Source organism: Hermetia illucens, chromosome 2 (genome assembly GCF_905115235.1).
Source record: "Hermetia illucens chromosome 2, iHerIll2.2.curated.20191125, whole genome shotgun sequence".
NCBI lineage: Eukaryota > Metazoa > Arthropoda > Insecta > Diptera > Stratiomyidae > Hermetia > Hermetia illucens.
The window spans coordinates 2,317,890-2,339,734 of record NC_051850.1 but is presented as its reverse complement, the minus strand read 5'-3'; the positions used below and the strand labels follow the sequence as shown (position 1 = coordinate 2,339,734).

Sequence of the window (21,845 nt, the reverse complement as noted above, 5' to 3'; positions counted from 1 at the left end):
GATGGTGACTCAGAAGTGAGGCTCCGCTCGAATATAGTCAGTTACCCCCGACTGCAAACTATTCAATGGGCACGGTTCGCATGACACCCTGGATTGGGGGAGGTGTTTTTCGACTCCCCAGTCTAGATCCGTAGCGTTTTGTTAATAGTAGGGTCACCTCGTACAGGGTGTGGTTATCACCACTCACTAACGGTCTTGGTAGACGAGAGGCTTGGCCCCTGAAAAGGCACACACCGTCCCAGAGGAGAGACAACTCATCCTTAGAGAGAGATAGGTTGGCCTCAGGGAGCTATGTTCCGCATCAGTCTATCCTGCAGTGCACTGCTTGACTCCCTGTTCACTAATACCGAACAGTTAAAAGTGACCACCACGTGGCCATATACTTTGCACCTTATTGAATCGTCTGTCAGATACGACTACCTAATAGACCTTCAGGGTTTCACTGTGACACCGACCTTTGCTGTTTCATCTTAAGCAGAAGGTCTAAGGCCGTGATATTAAAATGTTTTCAAGAAATCAATCACAAACCATGACGACGTTTCACAACACTAGATTGAATGCGTCATCGGTCACATGGGTATCTGCTAAAGTGCAGACTAGTCAAGTTTTTTGAATAAAAAAATTCGCAATAAATTCATTAATATTTATTTAGTAAACTTTTTATCTTATCTTTTTTCAACATAATACTCTTTGGTATAGGTCAGTCCATTGTGCAGCGAATGTTCACCTGTGGGTCTTTAAGCGCATCTAAGTTCGGGGATGTTGCACTTTTCCTCTGGAGCTATTTGGAATCCTATGAAGAGATGGAGAGATGTTGGTGAATTCAAACTTCGGATGGTTTTTTCAAAAAAAAGATACTTACTGCTGCCGGCTCCGCAGTTGTAGTTCTCCATGAAGCAAGGGGAGCCAAACATTCTGTAGCAGGTTCCGTCGAAGCCACACGTGGGATTTGCCTCACGACTGCAAGGTATCGGGCATCTTGGGGCAGCGGCGGCCGATAGGATGAGAGCTATGGGGAAGACGGAAGGAAGTCAGTTGGATACTGAGCTGGGATCGCCCCCCGGCGAAAATTATACTTGGATAATGAATGAATCACTCACCGAAAAGGAGGACGGTGACTGCGTAAATGGATTTCATTTCGACGACTCTTCTGGATTAACAGTAATTTCTTGAGCTGTTTGCAAACAAATAATGCACCCTGAATTCAAGCCCCTTCGCTTTTATACCGCTCGGAATATAAATTCACACGAAACGATAAACAAAATCCACATTTTGTGTTGTGCTGATATCAAACTTGTTTACGATTATGAATAAATTTCCATTTGATGGGCCAAGTCTTGCAAAACTGCTAGACTCGATTCGAAAACAATTTGCAGGAAATGTTAATCGCTTACTTTAGTGCAAATTTTAGATACGAATTTATGCATGAATGTATATTTATTCAGCAGTTCCCGGCCGCTATCGGTGTTTTCAGTATTTAGTATTTTGTGCAGAAAATTGTCGTCAATGGATCTGATTAATTTTTTAAGATATTCGTAGCCACCGCGCAGGCAGAGGTGTTGTTTCGATCTTTTTTCCGCAAAAAAGTCGCTCTAAGGTTGAGATTTATGTCATGCGGTGATTAGAGTCACGTTCACAGAATCCAGATTTACGAAAAACTCGCAAAAATCTTTTGGCGTATTTTGTTGAATTTTCTCGAAGGCCGAGGAATGAAAATTCGCAGGGGTCGTCACCCGTTCATGGTCTAGGTCATTTTCAACGTTTGCGCCTAACTCGTTTCTCGAGATCCAGTTTTTTTTTGTTGTTTTTAGAAAATGATTTCTTTTCGAATTTGACCGGGAGATATGTTGATATGCACTAAGGACATTGCATATAAAGCACGCGAAATGATCTTCGCGGTTAGCAACAGCGGAGATGAAAATTTGGAAACCTTGTTGCTGAGAAACGGTTGGCAACAGAGTGTTATCTCAATTTCTGTTGATCAGTTTGTAGGTGTAACGTCGGCTTGATATGTGGATTCACCGATTTCAAGGGCGATCTGATTTATTTTGTAAAAAGTTTACATGAATACAGGCCAAAGATTGTCTCCGGCTAATCAGCTGAGCCAAGCAGAGGTGGCATATAGTCTTTGGAGTAGTGAAAGTTTAAGGTCTTCACCAACAGCTGCACCGATAACTCCGCCATGCTATTAACATAGTATGCTGGTCCCAAGCCCAGGGAAAGGAGGAGGGTTTGAGGCAACGTACTCTGTTCTATCCTCAGTAAAACAAAAATAAAATGCTGAGATCAGGGAAAGAGATAAATAGAGTATGGTAGGTAACTAGGTATCAGTGGCCGCTCCGAGGAGCTCAGTTAGCGCTTTGGTGCGCCGTTTTGATGCCACAAACTCCTAAGACCGTGCCTGTTGTTATGGGAGCAGGGAGGCCGAGTCGAGCCGGCTCGGATCTTCAGAGCCAGCCCGTAACATTCACGAAGAAAAGCAGCTCTCCGACCCTGCAGCTAGAAATCTCTCTGAGGTCCTTAAAGAATGATTTAACCAGAGTCCGCGGCCTGACTCTAGCCAGAGCTGGGTAGTCGCAGAGAAAGTATATGAGGGTTTCCCTTCCTTCTCCGCAGCTTCGGCAATGCGAATTGTAGGGTATGCCGAGCCTAGCGGCATGGTCCCCTATAGGCCAGTGCCCCGTGCAGACCGCCGTAATCTTGAATGCATTTGCACGCGTCTGGCACAGGAGCTCTCGTGATCGGGCTATGTTATAATCGGGCCAAATTCTCCTTGACTTGGCACAGCTTGTAAGCCTTCGCCATTTCAGGCCCGCGGTTGCTAGGTAGTGCGAGTAGACTCCGCCCTCGACAGCCGCCAGCGGAACACCGACTGTATTCGCCGAGGGACTACCAAGAGCGGAGCGGAGCCTGGCCAATCCGTCAGTCCGCTCATTCCCCTCTATGTTCCTATGTCCGGGAACCCAGAGGAGAGTGACCGTGAGCGTGCCGACCAGATGGTTGAGCGCGTCTTTGCACTGCCCCACCAGCCGGGAAGATGTCGTCGTTGAGTACGACGCCTTGATGGCCGCTTAGCTCTTGGTCAGGATGGCTATGTTACGCTTGGGGCTAGAATCACGACTTGGATATACCGTGTGTATTCGAGAAAACCCCCGCGCCGACTCCATAGGCCATCTTTGATCCGTCCGTAAAGAATACCGTGTCATAGTCTTGCAACACGCCGCCGGTCTTCCACTTTGCCCTGGTTGGAAGGTCCACAACAAAATTTCTCGTGAAGTTCAGCTTGCGTGTGTCATAGTCCGTGGGGGATGCCATAGAGTATAGCTGGAGTTGTTCTACTATGCTAAATCCTACCTGATCTCTCTTGGTGACAGGTCCCGTGACAGGCTGACCAAGAAAATGCATACAATGTCGTTACAAACATGATGATCGGATTGAGTCACAAGCCTCGGAGAAATGCTAGGGCGTCCACCTCAGTCGACGCGGCAGGACGGGCCCCGGTCCTGTCGAGAAATGGGCAAGGGTTCTTGACGCATGGACGGCGTCAGGACGTAAGCGTAATACGTGTTTGCACGCTACATGTTGGTACCCTAACTGGAAAGACCGAGGAACTCGCAAGAGCCCTTCGGAAAAGGCGCATTGATATCTGCGCTCTGCAAGAAACCCGATGGTCTGGTGCCAAAAGCTGCGACATTGAACGCGAACGCGGTAAAAATGGTTACAAACTTCTCTATTTTGGTAACCCACACACTCAATATGGTGTTGGAATTGCCATCTCAGAGGGTTTCCGTGATGCTATTAAAGAAGTCGAACGATTTGATGATCGGCTGATGAGGCTCGTCATTATATCAGCTGATCGCACTATTCACTTCTTCACCGCATACGTCCCACAGAAAGGTCGACCTGATACCGAGAAAGATGCCTTCTGGTAACTTCTCGATGAAAAGACTTGTCACGTGCCTGCTGCCGACTATATAATCATTGCCGGCGGCCTTAATGGTCATGTGGGTGAAAAGGCAGACCGTAACAGGTGCCGTGGGGGAAAGGGGTTCGGAACGCGCAATGAGGGTGGTGAGCGTATAATCGATTTTGCGGACACCCATGACCTTGTACTTATGAATACATGGTTCATCAAACGATTGTCTCATAAAAATAGTTATGTAGGAAACATTTTAAAGTGGGAACAGTAAAACCCAAATCGACTATATTCTCATAAGACGCCAACATTTTACCACTGTCACTGATTGTAAAGTTGTTCCCTATGAGACCATCGCACCTCAACATCGGCCGTTGATTGCCATCCTGCGAATTAAACCACCGATAAAATAGCGTAAGGAACGCATTAGCCCACGACGCATTAAATGGTGGCGATTTGGTGAGAAGAAAGAAGAAACGATCTCACTCATACGATTGCCGACCATTACGAATGTCAGAATGTCATGGAATCAAATGAAAAACACAATTCACAAAGCGGCCTCTGCAACCCTCGGCGTCACCAGGCCGGGTAAGTGGTATATCAACCGAGATACTTGGCTTTGGAATGATGATGTTGAAATGAAGGTCCCTGAAAAGAAACGTCTCTAACACAAATTTCTCGACGATAAAACGCTTGCTAATTGGCAAATTTATAAGAATGCCAATTGGGAAGCAAAGAAAGCGGTCGCTGTCACCCGACCGAACCATTTTAAAAATCTTTACGATAAACTTTATACACGGGATGGCGAGAGAGATCTGTATCGACTTGCTAAAAGCCGTAATGAACGCACACAGGATATCGAACCCTTCTGTTGCGTTAATGACAAGATACTTTGCTTACTAACCGTCGAGCCATAACGGATAGACGGCGAGAATACTGAGAGGAGATTTCAACTAAAGAATTTGTTCATCCTCCACTTCCACAATCATTGCCCACATTTGTCAGCGCAAGACCTAATCAGGGCGATCAGACCCGAGTCTGCACGGGGACTCATCTGAAGTGGCAAATTGGTCACGAAACCAGGGGTACACTGGTACCATGGGAACCGGGAAAGCCCCTGGACTCTCATACTTCGGGTGAACTCCCGTTGTATGTGCGGACAGCTCGGTTATTTGCGGTAGGCCCCCTAGTAGGAGTTTCATGGGGGTTGTGATTATGCTCAAGCGAGTAGAGACTTTTGGGTCTCGGCGTGGTGTTGCGTTTCAATACGGGTGCCGTACTCCTTAGCTCGATAGAGATTTAGGTAATTCTTGCATCCACCAGTATGAATGTTAAGCCATGTACTTGCTTGTCACAGCGGGGCTCTGATTGTGGTCCTAAAATCAATCCGTGTCTTAAGAAGACCGTAGGATTAAGTCTCCACGGCAGGTACCTACGTTAAAATCCAAGGACTTAACTGTCAGCGGAACTGCCGTCCCCACGTACTCGAGGAGGGCGATCAGACCCGAGTCTGCAAGGGACTCATCTGAAGTGACTTCGGTCACGAAGCCTCACCGGAGGTTATCTGGTACCATGGGAACCGGGATGGCCCTCTGAGAGCATATGCTCCAGGAGAATTCCTGGAGTATGTGTTCTCGGCCCGGTTATTTGCGATTGGCCCCTAGTGGGAGTTTCATGGTGGTTGTGGTTATGCCTACATCGCGGGCAGAGCTCCTCGGAGCTTGAGCGTGGAGTTGCGCTGTACAACTCGGGTGCCGTACTCCTTAGTTGCGGCAGAGGTATTAGACAGGCCTCGCATCCACTGGTATGAATGCTGAGCCTGCACTCAGTATAAACCAGGACCGCTGTGCTTACATGGCGGGGTTCTGATTGTGGTCCCAAAATCAATCCGTGTCCGAAGAGGACGTTAGGATTATGCCTTCATGGCAGGTAGTCACGTTAAACCCCTCCAGGACTTTCATGTCAGCGCAACTGAAGTCGAGGAGGCAATAAAGCGAATGAAATCGGGAAAAGCCACAGGACCTGACGACATCGCATCTGAGCTCTGGAAAGCGAAGAGCTGGGACCCAACACTGAGGCTCAGTGAATTCTTTAACAGGGTTATTCAGGAAGAAAGAACACCATTTGACTGGCAAGAAAGTACCACTGTTCCAATATGGAAAAAGAAAGGTAGTCCAGCAGAATGTTCAAATTACCGTCTGATCCGGTTACTTTCCCATACCATGAAGATTTTTGAACGCATTCTTGACAACCGTATTCGCGAAATCGTTGAAATAACCGTGAATCAAGACATATTTGTCAAGAACTGCGGAACTACTGACGCAATACACGCTGCGCGGTTACTCATGGAGAAACACCGTGAGAAGCATCGCCCTCTTTACATTGCCTTTCTGGATCTAGAGAAAGCGTTTGACCGTGTACCACACGAACTCATCTGGTATGCTTTACAACAACACTTCGTGCGAGAAGAACTCGTGCGCTGGGTTCAATTGCTCTACTATGATCCGAAAAGTAAAGTTCGAAGTATGGCGGGTGTATCAAAACCACTTCGTGTCTCTGCTGGTGTTCATCAAGGAAGTGCCCTCTCACCACTCCTCTTTGTCCTTGTTATGGACACCGTCACACGGGATATCCAACGTCCAGCGCCCTATTCACTGCTTTATGCAGATGATGTTTTCCTAGCATCGGATAGCAAAAATGATCTCGAGCAACTTGTTCAAAAATGGAATGATCGCCTCATGCAACACGGTCTCAGATTGAATTTAAACAAAAAAAAAAAACAAAACTGAATTTTTGACTACCGATCCCCATGAAACAGGCACAATCACTGCCACCGAACTGAGCGATTTAAATACCTCGGGTCAATGCTATCAGCCAATGGAGCACTGCGTTATGAGATCGCTCCACGCATTAACGCAACCTAGATGAAGTGGCGTTCCACAACTGGTGTTTTTTGTGATCGACGTATCAAAGAACGTCTCAAATCTAAAATTTACCGCAATGTCGTTCGTCCAGTCGCTCTCTATGGTTCTGAGTGTTGGCCGACTATAAAAGACAATGAACGGCGTCTCGCGGTAATGGAGACGAAGATGCTACGTTGGACTAGTGGTGTGACACGTTTAGATCACATCCGAAATGAGGATATCCGCGATCGTTATGGGGTTGCACCGATCGTGGAAAAGTTGCGAGAGAAGCGTCTTCGATGGTATGGTGACGCAATTCGTGCCAACGAGAATTCACTTGCTAAGATTGGTCTGAACATCGAAGTCGATGGTAAATGACCAAAAGGCAGACCTAAACAACGGTGGCTAGATACGCTAGATGGGGATTTGAAAGCCTCGAGATTCCACCGAGATCAGGCATTCGATAGAGCCAAATGGTGAAGCCGATCACGAGGAGCCGACCCCGCTTGTGAACGGGCCAAAGGCTGAAGAAAAAGGAGAGTAACAGCTCAACTGATATTTGACTAAGGGGAAACACTCTAAGGTGAATGAGAAATCATTTACGTAATGAGACTACCAACTTTTTGTTGCTAGAAATCATCCCACCTGGTTCAGCAGTTGGAAAATTTCATTGAATCTTATGAGCCCATAACCGAGCCAAACGGGAGTCAGTTGGGTTTCACTTCTTCAATTTCCCTAAGTTGTCTTTTTTCTTTAAAACTATTTAAAAATACTATACCCCTCAGCACCTTAGAATATACACACGTACACACAGTGCGGTGCATCTGTACATTTTCGAAGACCTGAATACCTTAATCGAGAGAAGTGAAGCTAAATTTCCGAACAGGTAAGAATACACCTGTCTTAACGACATGCGAACAATAAAAAGGAACGCGCATATGTAATCGGACTTGAGGTGATTATAAAAAACACATTGGAGACGAGCATGGAAAAAAAAGTGGACACTGAGCAGTTAAGAAAGTATCAAAAGGGAAAACCATACGAGGATATGTAATATTAATAACAACAACTGAGCAACAACAACTGGAGAATGATTTTTTACTTGAGTTGATTTTTGGTGTCGTGTTCCTTGTACGGTTTTGAAGGTGGGTATGGCTGCAGCTATATGTGGCCCTTAAACAGTTCCTTCCTATATATGAGGGTTTGATATGTGACTGGAAGAGGAAACGAAATCGAGACACATTTGTCTTACTTTTAGGGACTTAAAACGCGTGTTGAACCACGTGCCGCGATGGACCTGAAGTGGAGTGTGGAGGTTTGTTTGATGTATATGAAACGAGATGGATACATCTTGAGTTATTATGGGTATTTTTTGGTGGTCTAGTCTGATTATGCTTCAGCTTAAAGTTGCATAATTGGGCAATTCCTCACACGACCTTCTCGCGGTGGGCGCTGGTAACTATTTTCGGATCGGCCAAGAGTTTGTACGGCCGGGCTGGAAGTAGGTTCATCCAATTAACGAGGATCTGCTTGCCTGCTGGTCATGTGTAAAGGGCAAGTGGATCTGGCGGGGGGATAAGCCGAAGCAGCAGCCCGGGGATCGTCCTTTCTGCACTGTAGAAGGCGATTATAGGACTCCAACCCAAGGTGCAACAGCATACGCCAAGGACTGCGTGGCGAATGAGAAGCTTGATCTTTAGTATGTGAACTCTGAATATCTTAGGAACTTTCAGTTTCAAATAAGACCCTTATTCTGATGGCTGGGCTAGCCATTCTTCCCGGACTACTCGTGATATGGACTCAATTAGCAAAAAAAAAAACAAAGTAAACCGACGAGACAAGAAGAGGCGCATCATCGGAGAACGAGCCGCTGGCATCCAGCCAGGAGACAGTAATCGTCGAGAATGGCACAATCGGTGTCAGTTGTAGGATCGCTTTGCTGAAACTAACCGCAGCGACCTCCTGTACTGGATGAAAAGCATCTCGCTAAATACCAGGCGATTTTTGAGGAAGATAACAGCAAACGCAATCGATCTCAAGACAGAGAGGTGGAACCCAAAGACAAGTGGAGCAGAATGGGGAAGAGCGAAGACGCTATGCAACCTCTGGAGGAAAGTAAGCAGCAGCAGCTAGCCGACGAGCCACTAGCTGCGAAACCCTTCAGCGGCATGACCAGCAGCCACTGCCGTCTGTCGGAGATGGTCATTGAGCATTTTCTGGACGTCAAAGGCGAACACACGGGATCTATCCTAAGCTTTGATTCCTCTCAGGTGGTCCGTGGTTTCTAAGTTACAGCTTGCGACCAATTACCCAGAGACTTTCTCGGCTCGTACGTCCTTCAGATCAGTGATGCCTGGGAGGGCGTAAAGTTCAAAGTCATTCTCTACGACGAGATTCCCCAAGCTCGTCCAATCCCTATGACTTCAAAACCCGAGGAATCTCTTGGGCGACTGGGTAGTTATCAAGGAGTTGGAATACCAGACAAACAGTAGACTATAAAGTGTGGTTCAGAGTCAGGAACGCAAAGGTGAAAGTGTGCAAAACCGGACAACGACCTGGATCCAATCGACTTGCCAACGAGCTATTGGAGAAGATGAAAATCGACGGTCCGACGGGAATTTGTGAACTCCCAACGCAACCAGATCAAGCTGAGGGTAACGAAGATTAATATACAGCACTCGAAGTGCGCCTTAGTTAAGCTGCTTATCTTCCTCCTAGAGGATTACATCGACATCGCACTAGTACAGGAACCTTGGTTCGGAAGCGCTGGAACTATCAAGGAGCTCTAAAGCAAATATTATAATTTATTCCACAACACAAAAGACGCTGATCAGGACAGACCTAGCATTGCTGGTTCAGACGCACTTTCCCGTTAGCGAGGAGGACTGTGAGTCGGAATCTTGCTTTGAGGGTTTTCAGCTACCCCAGCAATGCGAGACTATCAAATCTGGTTTCACAAGATATTTCTATCCAAACAATCGTCTCTAAGCGTTTCCATACCACTTGTCGCCTATGGACTGTTTCCCTTCGACCTAACCTAGACACTCTGGTTCGTTGGTGCTCGACTAATGGTTTAGCGCTAAATGTCAAAAAGTGTCATTCTATGTGCTACTTCCTTAAATCCTCACCCACTTCTTTCTCTTACCCTCTTAACAGGCATTGCTTATTATACTTAAATTCCAAAGACCTCGGAGTCACTTTCAACAATAGGCTCCGCTTTGACACCCATTGCCTCGAAGTCACCAATCGAGTAGCAAAATTGTCAGGTTTTACACCTCACTCCTCCTCTGATTTTGACTCCAGCCAACCCTCCTTAGCTTTCTTCAATTCCCTCGTGAGGAATACCTTTGAGTACTGTTCCGTAATATGATCACCTTCCCGTAACTGTGATTGTCTTGCCCTTGAAAATGTGCAACGTAAATTCACCCGCTTCCTCTTCTTTAAGAAAAACTTCCCTCGTGTGGACTACCCCGCCCCTCGCCCTGGCTTTCTGAGCCTTCCCTTCCTACAACAGCGTAGATCCTATCTGGATTTACGTACATTTTTAAACTTTCCTCGAGGGTGATGGACTCCTTCGCCGCTAATGACATCACCTGTCGCCCTGCGTCGTATAACACACGTAACGCAGATATTTTCAACGTGGTTAATCTGCTTGTCTTTCTCCTAGAGAAACACATCGACATCCCATTAGTGCAGGAACCTTGGTTCGGAGGCGCTCGAACTATCAAATGGCTCCAAAGCAGATATTATAATTTATTCCACTGTACAGGAGACGTTGATCAGGACAGACATAAAGCATATATCCTCGCAAGGAAGACCCTGCATGGTTTTTTGTATCCGGACCTGAGTTCCAGCGACCTAGTCATGGTCAAACTATAGCAAGCGGGGGCAGAGAACGTGTATAGTCCCTCGACTTAAATGTCCTACAACCGCTCAGCTCTGCCAGAAGAACTACAACATTTGGCCACCATCGTAGCAACAAAGAAGGTAACGCCAATGCAAGGTATATGCTTTGGGGTCGTTCAGAGAGAGAGAGAGAGAGGTTAATCATCCTTTGATTTCATTATTAATACAAATCTATCGATATGTTACAGGGGCAGTACACCAACCTTCCATTTCCTCAGCTCGAAGAACTGTAACGGTTGGGAGCAGGTCCTTTATAACACCCTACTAACCGACAATGGGATTCTTATGGAAGAGAACTGCAGATTGTCTGACCAGAGATCCGTTTAAGATTAAAGTTTGATACTTGGATACGTGTCCGGATAGCTGAGTGGTTAGAGCACAAGGCTATCGTGCGGAAGGTCGTAGTTCAAATCACACTAGTGGCAGTGAGATTTCTATCGTGATTTGACGTCGGATACCAGTCGACTCAGCTGTGAATGAGTACCTGAGTCAAATCAGGGTAATAATCTCGGGCGAGCGCAATGCTGACCACATTGCCTCCCACAGTGTACTGTAGTGTACCGTTTCGGTCTTGAATGAAGTGCTCTAACACACTTCAAGGCCCTGATCCAATATGGATTATTGTGCCAACGATTATTATTATTATTGGATACTTTTCAGGCTAGATAGCGTCGCAGAGGTCTCCAAACCCTTCAGAGACTCTAGAAGGATCGACTGGTGGAAGTTTGGTCAAGTTATCAAGAACAAACTCTCCGTTGCGCAAGTTGGCAAGATTGCCACGCCAGCTCTGAAAAAGGCATTCGATGCCGTTTTTAAAATCTCGTGCTCTGCTAAATGCAACAAGAAGACACCGCCACCGTGGTGTAATGAAGATCTCTTCGGCCAAAGGAAGTTGACCAGGGAAGCCTCAGGTAGTTGACCAGGGACTGTGAAGAGGCGGTTTTGGTTGGACTATTGTCAGAACATCGAAAGGACCAGCAAATCCGCATTGCTTTTACCGGGAAAGAGCTGGAAGCGCAGTAGATATCAGAAGCCGCTGAAAGGAACCTGGACCCTATGACGCGCCGTTTTAATGCTACAAACTCCTAAGACCATGACTGCTGCGGGCGGGCAAGGGAAGGAAAATTCACCCGGCTTAAATCTTCGGAGCCAAACTGAAACGTTTACGAAGGATAGCAGCTTCCGCACCCTGCAAATATAAATTTCCTTGAGGACCCTAAAAGGTTGATTAACTAGTGTCCATTTTGTCCAAGGAGCATAGCAGCCTATCCTTTCTTAAAAAGTCGGAAGGTTTTTGAAGGAATCTTCTTGTGAAAACTTGGAACTGTTGGTTCAGACACACTTTCCCGCCAGCGAGAAGGATTGTTAGTTGGAGGGTTGTTTTGAGGGTTTGCAACCAACTGTGCGAGACTATCAAATCGGTAATTACCAAGGATAAGATCGGCTGGGCTATAAACCGTTTCTCCGAATATAAATCTCCGTGTCCAGATGGAATAACGCCATATACAAAAAACAAACTCGTTTATGCACGTGACTGATATCAGGGCATGTAAAAGCTTCGAAGTGGCTCCAACGCTCTCTCAACTTTTTCCTCCTTACCTCATTTAGTAGCTCGTTCTGAATCCCTACTGCAACTCCGTACTCTTTCGACATGAGTATCTCGTCAATTATATTCCTTCCTCATATTTGTGAGAATTAAACATCATCCTATCGATTCCTTGGTGTGCTACTGCATCCAAGTCAATTCGAGGAATCATCCAATTCCAAACAGAGTGTCCTCATCTCTATGATTTTACGTGGGTACTTGTCTCGGTGACTTAATCTCACGGTCTTCTTAAGACGTGCATTGATTTTGTGACCACAATCAGAGCCCCGCTGTGACAAACTACAACGGTACCAGTCAATGCTGAGTGCAGGGCTCAGCATTCATACTGGTGGATGCAAGATCTACCTAAATCTCTACCGAACTAAGGACCCGTGTTGGAAGGCAAGACTACGTCGAGGTTCGAAGGTCTCTGTTTGATTGAACCTAACCACAACCCACATGAAGCTCCCATCAGGGGGCTAACCGCAAAAACCGAGCTGAAAGCACTTACAACTGGAATCCTCCTGAAATATGTGAATTCAGGGACTATCGCGGTTCCTCTGGTGTCAGTATACCCCTGGTAAGGGGTTTCTCCTCGGCCAGTTGGTTTTGGTTCGGCCGACAGGGTTGCCGCCTCGCCTTCCTCATGGCCACCTCTGAGCACCAACGACAGGGTCCTGTGGACACTGGAAAACTGGAAAATATGGTAGTTGGTTTGCCCGCGAACCCGCTCAAGCTTTCTCTCAACGTTAGAAATGAACTTATGCGTCCGCTGACTTTTCGTGGATTCATCTTATCTATTTTGCTAGCGATTATGGGATTTCCACCTTGCCACATTCTTACGTTCTGCAAATGCCATCATCATTAGCCTTCTCTGATACGATTCTGGGAGATCAGTAGACTTTAGGAGATGGGACACTAACTTCGCCTGCTTTTGTTGGCGGCGTCGTATACAGAAGAATGAATCTTTTCGTTGTATACCTAGGTACCTCCTAAAGCTCAGCTTTGGATGAATAATCACCTCGGCTTGCTGTTTGGAGACGGCCACTTTGGCTAACTTTTGGACAGCGATTTTTTCCAACGGATCAAGATCAAAGCCGTTTCCGTTTTCTCATCAGCCAGCGGCATCACTGCCCTTTCCAACCAGGATTTCACCACTCGTATTGTTTTCGTCCCGTAGACCTCCTCATAATCTGGGTTCCTTGTCAAACTCACCAGCAATCAAAGAACATCTATTATAACCAATTTCCCTTTAATTCGGCTCCAGTCAGTGGAGTTCATCAAGGAAGTGCCCTCTCACCACTCCTCTTTGTCCGTGTTATGGACACCGTCACACGGGATATCCAACGTCCAGCGCCCTACACACTGCTTTATGCAAATGATGTTTTCCTAGCATCTGATAGCAAAAATGATCTCGAGCAATTTGTTCAAAAATGGAATGATCGCCTCATGCAACACGGTCTCAGATTGAATTTAAAACAAGTCGGGAAACCGGAAGCTGGACGCTTCAGGTACGAAAGGTTTTGTGTATTTCTTCATATATTATGTGAGAGTATCCACTTTCGGGTGATATTAACATTCACAGTCTTCAATTTTCAAAGAAGCACCAAATTTGAGGTATTATAACTTTGTTAGTAATAGTGCGATTTCCACCAAACTTGGTAAGATCATGCTCTATATTACAGCCTATATCACTGCAAAATTTCATTGTTCTAGGATGAACTTAAGGGGGGTTTCTAACCAATTACAAAAAAATGTAGTAATATACTATTATTAACTTTATTTAAATAGATATCGGCATGGAAGGTATTTCGGAGCCCAGGCACCATATCGTGGCAGCCCCCTGATTTTTTTCAGATTTTTCGGTTTGGTAGTTTCTGAGAATGGCCCCCTTAAAGAAGTGATCACTTTCAACCCCCCGCGCTCCCCACCCTTCCAACGAATGTCAAAACCAAGATCGGCTTTTAAAATTACTAATCGAGACCTTTAATTTGATACCCCACATGACTATATTTGATGAAAAAAAATTTTACACCCCCCTTTTGCATGTATGGGGACCCCTCCTTAAATTCGACGTAAAAGGATGTAATTCACTGTATGCGTGAGCGTTCACAGTTCCCAAATTTGGTGTCAATCGCTATAACAGTCTCCGAGAAAAATGCGTGTGACGGACAGACCGACAGACAGACAGACAGACAGACCTGTGAGGAGTGGCCAGATCTCCCATCAGGCGCGACCCCAGCTGGCGGATAGGGGCATACCTACTGATGTGTAAATATGTGTTCATGCACTTTTCTTTTTTGATTGTGCATGGGCTAGTGTTTGCTCATCTCTGGTGCGCGGACCAAAATGGCTATGGGAAGGATACCCAGAACATAAAACCACCATGGAAGACGAGAGAAGGAGGAAACTTACGGTGCAGGGGCTCGGAACCCCAGTACCGGCGGCTTTTGGGAGTGAGCAAGCGGGCTCCCGGTCGTCGATATCCCTCGACCGCAGTGCCTCGGTGGTGGACAACTTGGCCACCTTGGCATATAATGCTACAAGTGATTTGGATCTGGTGAAGGAAGTATTCAAGCGAAGTACGACTTTACCGAGAACACCAATAACAAGACCAAACAAAGATGAACTAAAAGCAGCTTTTTGGACGACAAAAACCGTGACAACACCCACCGCACATGTTCAAGATGCTCGACAGCAGGAGGTGCTCCAGGAACAAGGAAGAGATCCATTCAAAAGAAGCTCATCAACTTTGAGATCTCCACCAATGCCAAAGACGATGAAGGAGAAAGTACAGGCCAAAAGTGAAGGACCATGTAAAAGGAGTAACCCTGCCGGGACTTATAGGGAGCAGAGTCCCGATCCGGAGGAATTACCCTTCACCCAACTTGGGGCAAAAATAGTTGAGCTGTCCGAGTTTATCAAGGACAAGCACAACGTGCACCAAGCCATAAAGAATATGGTGAGGGCTATTAGAGTTCTCTATAATAGATCACAGATGGAGGAAAAGAATAATAAGAACACGCCGAACCCCGCTGTGCCAACAGTATCACAAGCGACCCAAGTGATGCCTAACCGTACTACCATCGAATCCCAGCGAAATAAGCGAGTACGTGAAAAAGAGGGGGATCCTTTAAGTAATCAGCAGGCGCCTAAGAGAAAAAAAGGCGGACAGGACATCCGGAAAACCAACCCCAACAAGTCAGAAGGAGGAAACCGTACAGCGAATCTAGGAAACTCGACCAGCGTTGCGAAGCCCAAGACCAGCGAAAACGATGGATGGACTAAAGAAAAAAGCGGAACGAAAGGCAAAAGTGCGAACTCGTCCAGATGTAATTGTTATCTCCAGTAAGGGCAATCTGTCCTACGCGGAGATACTCAAAAAGGTCAAAGCGGATCCCGACCTAAAAGATCTGAGCGGAAATGTAAACCGAATCCGAAGAACCCAGAAAGGGGATCTCATGTTTGAGCTGAAAAGATCCAGCGTGGGCAAAACTGATGACTTTCGCACTCAAGTGAAAAACTCACTTGGGGAGAATGCCGCAGTGCGTGCCCAAAAACATGAGATCTACCTTCAATGTAAGGATCTCGATGAAGTAACATCGAAAGAAGAAATTTGTATTGCTCTGAAGGAGCAATTCAAGTTGAAAGAACTCACCGAGGAGTCTATTGTGGGCTTACGAAAAGCCTATGGTGGTACTCAAACAGCCACAATACGAGTACCAGCAGAGGAAGCACAGATGCTATTGGCTGCCGGAAGGGTTCGGATTGGATGGGTTGTCTGCCGTTTAAGGGAACAAATTTCACTGAAGAGGTGCTTTAAATGCCTCATGTTTGGACACTTCGCGAAGACATGCACCAGCAGCATTGATCGATCCGATCGATGCAGAAGGTGTGGGGAGACAGGCCATATTGCCAGAGAGTGCAATAGGGACCCCAAGTGCCTATTGTGCGAAGTAAAAGAGGGACAGGATAACCGTCATATTGCCGGGAGTGGTAAATGCTTTCAATGCTTGGGCCCTAGAGTGGGGTAGTAGGGAATCAAATACTAGGGGGCGCAGTTTATTAGAAGCTTTTGCGCTGATGGACATAGTTTTGGCTAACGAAGGTGCTGTAAACACCTTCCAGAAAGGGGGATCAGGCTCGGTTGTAGACCTGACCTTTGTCAGCCCTTCGTTGGCGCGTGGTATGTCCTGGTGCGTCAGCGAACGCTGCACCCACAGCGATCACCAGGCAGTTTTCTTTGAAACATGTGTCGAAACTCAGGGCAAAGAGCTATCATGCCCGAAACCGAAAAAGATTTCAGGCTGGTCTGCAAAATCTTTGGATGAGCAGAGCTTCTTAGAGGTGTGGTTGGATCAACCTGATATAGCAGGCGCCTCTACGGAAAGAGCTGTCCATCTGGCTCAATGCATCGCCAAAGCATGTGACGCGTCCATGCCTAGGAGGTGCGCATTCCCCCGTAGAAGACCAAACTACTGGTGGAATGATGAACTGACCGGCCTTCGATCAACCTGCCACCGAGCGAGAAGAGCGGCTCAGAGGGCGGTAGGTAGAGTCGATCAAGGGCAGAAAGAGTGCGCCTACAAGGCAGCCCGCAAAACCCTCAAGCTGGCCATCCAGCGAAGCAAGAGGAAATGCTTTAGGGAGCTCTGCTCAGAAGCGGACGTAAATCCGTGGGGGAGAGCTTATGGAATCGTGATGGGACGATTTAGAGGCCGTTCGTCTCCGCAGATCACGTGCCCCGCCCTCTTGTTGAAAATCATCCAGGGGTTATTCCCCCAGCAAGAGGAGAACACCGACACATTCCAACCACCTCTGAATGTGACGGCAATCCCGCCAGTCACCAGAGACGAGCTCCTGGAGATCTGCGGCAGATTAGGAGACAATAAAGCACCGAGTCTGGACGGAGTAACGAATAAGGCCCTTAAGCTTGCCGTGAAATCCAGGCCGCACATGTTTGCTGAGTTGTTCGAAGCGTGCATGTCCGAAGGAATATTTCCAGCGGCCTGGAAGCGACAGAAGTTGGTACTTCTGCCTAAGCCTGGTAAACCTCCAGGTGAGCCATCGTCATACCGACCCATATGTCTTTTGGACACGGTGGGGGAAAATGTTAGAGCGAGTAATCTATAATAGATTACTCCCGGTTGTTGGGAGCGAAGGCGGCCTTTCAGGTCGGCAGTATGGGTTCCGAAAAGCCAGATCAACCATTGATGCCATCAAATTGGTTACTGGCTTGGCCGAAGATGCAATCCACGGAAAGGGTAGTACCAGCAAATATTGCGTGGTAGTAACCCTGGACGTGAAAAATGCATTCAATTCGGCCAATTGGAATCTAATCCGGAAATCCCTAGCGAAGATTGGTATTCCCGCCTACCTCGCCGCAATTGTCGATAGTTATTTAACTGAAAGGAGGCTCTGGTACGACACTGATGACGGACCGCAGGAGTACGTCGTTTTCGCGGGTGTCCCGCAGGGCTCCGTATTGGGCCCACTACTGTGGAACATCATGTACAACGATGTTCTTAATCTTCCCCTTCCGGAGGAAGCCACAGTGGTGGGTTACGCTGACGACATTGCACTGGTTGTTGTCGCAAAGCATCTCGAAGATGCTGAGTTATACTCAAGCGAGGCAATCGGTGCTGTAAAATGCTGGTTGGAGAGCTCAGGTCTGACGCTTGCGGAGGAAAAAACGGAAGCGGTCCTCATCACGAAGCGCCGGAAGAGAAATTACGCCTGCGTTAGAATCGGGAATCATATCATCACTTCCAAGCCGACCATCAAATACTTGGGAGTGGTGATAGACAGGAAGCTTAGCTATAAGCAACATGTGCGGCATGTTTGCGACAAATCATCCGCTGCAAGTATGGCCCTGGCAAGGATGATGCCGAACATGGGAGGGCCACGGCATACCTCTAGGTTGCTTATAGCCAGGGTGGTGACCTCAATCATGCTCTATGCGACCCCAGTTTGGAGCGAAGCGTTGCGGATGTCAGTTAACACTAGCAAACTGAATGCAGTCTACAGGAGGACAGCTCTGAGGGTATGCGCTGCCTTCAGGACTGTCTCAGATGATGCAGCATTCGTCATCTCTGGAATGATGCCCATTGACATCTTGGCAGATGAGATGGCGAATATATACCATGCGAAGCCAATCTATCCCTTATTACAGACGAAGAAGGCTGAGAGGGAGAGATCCATAAATAGATGGCAAGAGCGTTGGGAACGCTCGGGAAAGGGTCGGTGGACTCACAGGCTCATTCCTGCCATCAAGGAGTGGTTGGAGAGACGACACGGTGAGGTTAATTATAATCTCACCCAGTTTCTCACGGGACATGGAGGATATCTTCAATACCTTCACAGGTTTAAATTGGAGACCTCACCCGACTGTCCAAATTGCGATGGAGTCCCAGAGGACCCAGAGCATGTATTCTTCCACTGTCCGAGATTTGTGGAAGAAAGGAGGAATCTAGAGGAGACTCTAGGAGAGGTGCTGGTACCAGAAAATCTGGTGCCGAAAATGCTAGCACATCAAGAGAATTGGGATGCGGTCAACTCCATGATCGCATCAATTCAAGATAAATTGCGAAAGGCAGAGGAAAGGAGAAAAATGTGGTCACGTGCGCCGCGTATAGAAGAAATGGGATTAAGCTAGAGTGAGCTGACTCCGCCCCGTAATGTAATACCTTATGGTGGTTCCGCGGGGCAGGGAGGGAGTCGGGGGTGGTTTTAGTGGGTAAAAATCCCACACGCAGATTTCCACCTCCTCAACAAAAAAAAAAAAAAAAGAAAAAAAAAACAGGCAGACAGACGAACAGACAGACAGACAGACAGTAAACCGATTTTAATAAGGTTTTGTGTTTACACAAAACCTTAAAAAACTGAATTTTTGACGACCGATCCCCATGAAACAGGCACAATCACTGTCAGCGGCAGTGATCTGCCCAGAACTGAGCGATTTAAATACCTCGGGTCAACGCTATCAGCCAATGGAGAGCTGCGTTATGAAATTGCTTCACGCATTAACGCAACCTGGATGAAGTGGCGTTCCACAACTGGTGTCCTTTGTGATCGACGTATCAACGAACGTCTCAAATCTAAAATTTACCGCAGTGTCGTCCGTTCAGTCGCTCTCTATGGTTCTGAGTTTTGGCCGACCATAAAAGACAATGAACGGCGTCTTGCGGTAATGGAGACGAAGATGCTACGTTGGACTAGTGGCGCCACACGATTAGATCACATTCGAAATGAGGATATCCGCGGTCGTTATGGGGTTGTACCGATCGTGGAAAAGTTACGAGAGAAGCGTCTTCGATGGTATGGTCACGCAATTCGTACAAATGAGAATTCACTTGCAAAGATTGGTCTGAACATCGAAGTCGATGGTAAACGACCAAAAGGCAGACCTAAGCAACGGTGGCTTGATACGCTAGATGGGGATTTGAAAGCCTCGAGATTGCACCCAGATCAGGCATTCGATAGAGCCAAATGGCGAAGCCGATCACGACGAGCCGACCCCGCTTGTGAACGGGACAAAGGCTGAAGAAAAAGAAGAAGTCAGTGGAATTGAATACGGTTTTGACAGGGCGCAGCTCCCATAAAAATTCACATGCATTTCGTCAGATCTACCGAGAAGTTTATTTCCATGCCCCTCCCCTTCCCATGCCATTGTCGACATGAGTACAAGGTTGCTGTAGATGACTCCCTCCATCATCTTCCCCACTGTATCCAACAGGCAGATCGGACGAAAAGACGCTGGGCTTCCGGGTAGTTTCGTGGGTTCTGAGAGGCAACACCAAACTTTTTTTTACACTGGAGAGGAAATAATCCTTCTTTTAGGCACACCTGTCCGTCGGCTTCTAAGCTTTGTTGGGAATGCCGTCCAAATCTGGGACCTTACCATCGCGGATCCTCTCATAGATTTTCCGCACGAAGTTCCTCTTTGGTAGCTGAAGGTATTGTGTACTCGTTGAATTGGACCAGCGTTTATCTTTCTGTTTTTCTGTGATGAGGAAACAGGATTTTCTTCACATTCTAAGGAAGTAGTTGAGCTTAGCACTTAGGCCTACCAACCATATTATGTATTTCCAGAGACCATAACGATTGATATGTCTAAAACGACCACTTTTGAGCACATCCTTATAGGTTTTGATGAGAGTGAAGTTAGATTGAAGAATATTTGGTGGAAATCAAAGGGATAGTAAAGACAAAAAACCCTAAAAACAAGTTTCAGAAAGCTAACTTTGGATGGTCTGTTAGCCTCAATTGTGCAACTCTTCCAGCAAGAATAGCAATTAATTATTTAAATTACATTAAATATTATACACTCGACTCCCATTCTCCAGTATTTTCTATCAATAACAATTCAGAATGCTGCAATTTTCCTGTCTACTGAGTTTGATAACGCAAATTATGCATACCTTATTCCTCAAAAAATGCAGGTATAAAACCGGGCGACGCTTTTTGATTGCATTATTCAAGTGAAGTGCATTCAACCAGAATGAAATTTTTCACAGCTTTAACAATTTTGGCGTTAGGTAAGCTTTAATCGAAATTGTGATGAACATATGAGACATCGTCCTTTATAAAAATATCGTTTTCAGCCCTTGTTTTAGGTGCTGTGGCTCACAAATGCCCAATCCCATGCACCAGGGAGTTGAATCCTACTTGTGGTTTCAATGGTTCCTGCTACAGGAAGTTTGGTTCCCCGTGCTTTATGGATCTTTATAATTGCGAGAATGAAGAAAGTATGGGAGAAATTCCTAGCTTCAGAATAAACAATTTAATGAGTCGAATAATTTTCAGATTTTGTTGCGGTACCACCAGGAGAGTGTGCCACAACCAAACTCCGATGCAATGAGTAGAACAAAGAAGATATGAACCACGTCATAATTTTTGTTCCGAATGTAAAATTCTATTTTGTTTTATGATGGAAGAATAAATCTGTTAAAATGCATTCGTTTATTTCGATTTTTGTATTAAAGCTAGCATTCGAATACGTTATTGACAATGCGATTGTCAAGTTGGTTGCCCGTCACCCTCTCATCCTCGTTACCCCGGGTTCGAATCCCAATTCGTCGTGGATGCCTTTGTGTTCCATGGCGGAGTGAGCAATTTGTGTTGTGTGTGTGTGTGTGTGTGTGTGGTGGTGGGGAGAAGCTACAGCTTCTGAGCACTCAGGCCGTGTTGGCCCATTGTACTCGCCACCCCCGCCTAACGGAATATTCCGGATTCGTTAACGTATCGTAGGATTTCCGTTAGTGGATGTGATGCTACCCGTCGTAATTGGAGAACATCGGCACCAAAGATTTGATGCCTGATGCGTCCATAGGCAGGGCATTCACATAGGAAATGCTCCGTGGATTCCGCTTCCTCATTACAGAAGGGACACGTATCATTTTCGGTAATTCCTATTCTGAACATATGCCCAGCTAGTGAATTATGGCCTGTCAGAATGCCCACAATACACCTGCATGTCCTCCTGCTTTTCGACAGGATAAACTTTGCGGTACGTATGTTGGGTTCTGGCAGGAAA

At 46.5% G+C, this 21,845-nt stretch overlaps 2 protein-coding genes across 2 annotated transcripts; one reads left to right on the top strand and one right to left on the bottom strand.

Annotated features, from left to right (window-relative positions):
- Positions 1–628: 628 nt before the first annotated feature.
- Positions 629–1,260, bottom strand: LOC119649431 (four-domain proteases inhibitor-like). Its single transcript, XM_038051579.1, has 3 exons — positions 1,101–1,260; positions 863–1,009; positions 629–793 (listed from the first exon to the last, which is right to left on the bottom strand). Exons 1-3 carry the CDS (start codon positions 1,135–1,137, stop codon positions 738–740), a joined length of 240 nt encoding a protein of 79 aa, XP_037907507.1. The 5' UTR covers positions 1,138–1,260; the 3' UTR covers positions 629–737.
- A 19,507-nt stretch (positions 1,261–20,767) lies between these two features.
- On the top strand, positions 20,768–21,266 carry LOC119650094 (turripeptide Pal9.2-like). The gene is made up of 3 exons (XM_038052612.1): positions 20,768–20,847; positions 20,914–21,057; positions 21,116–21,266. The coding sequence occupies exons 1-3, from the start codon at positions 20,811–20,813 to the stop codon at positions 21,172–21,174; spliced, it is 240 nt and encodes a 79-aa protein (XP_037908540.1). The 5' UTR covers positions 20,768–20,810; the 3' UTR covers positions 21,175–21,266.
- Positions 21,267–21,845: the final 579 nt, after the last annotated feature.

What these genes read in the sequence shown, in the direction of transcription:
- LOC119649431 (XM_038051579.1), bottom strand. Translation starts at nt 1,137, where the DNA reads ATGAAATCCATTTACGCAGTCACCGTCCTCCTTTTCG. An exon ending in AGTCACCGTCCTCCTTTTCG is followed by an intron (nt 1,010 to 1,100) that starts GTGAGTGATTCA and finishes TCTTCCCCATAG; the next exon opens with CTCTCATCCTATCGGCCGCC. An exon ending in CAACTGCGGAGCCGGCAGCA is followed by an intron (nt 794 to 862) that starts GTAAGTATCTTT and finishes ATCTCTTCATAG; the next exon opens with GATTCCAAATAGCTCCAGAG.
- LOC119650094 (XM_038052612.1), top strand. Translation starts at nt 20,811, where the DNA reads ATGAAATTTTTCACAGCTTTAACAATTTTGGCGTTAG. An exon ending in TTTAACAATTTTGGCGTTAG is followed by an intron (nt 20,848 to 20,913) that starts GTAAGCTTTAAT and finishes TATCGTTTTCAG; the next exon opens with CCCTTGTTTTAGGTGCTGTG. An exon ending in TAATTGCGAGAATGAAGAAA is followed by an intron (nt 21,058 to 21,115) that starts GTATGGGAGAAA and finishes AATAATTTTCAG; the next exon opens with ATTTTGTTGCGGTACCACCA.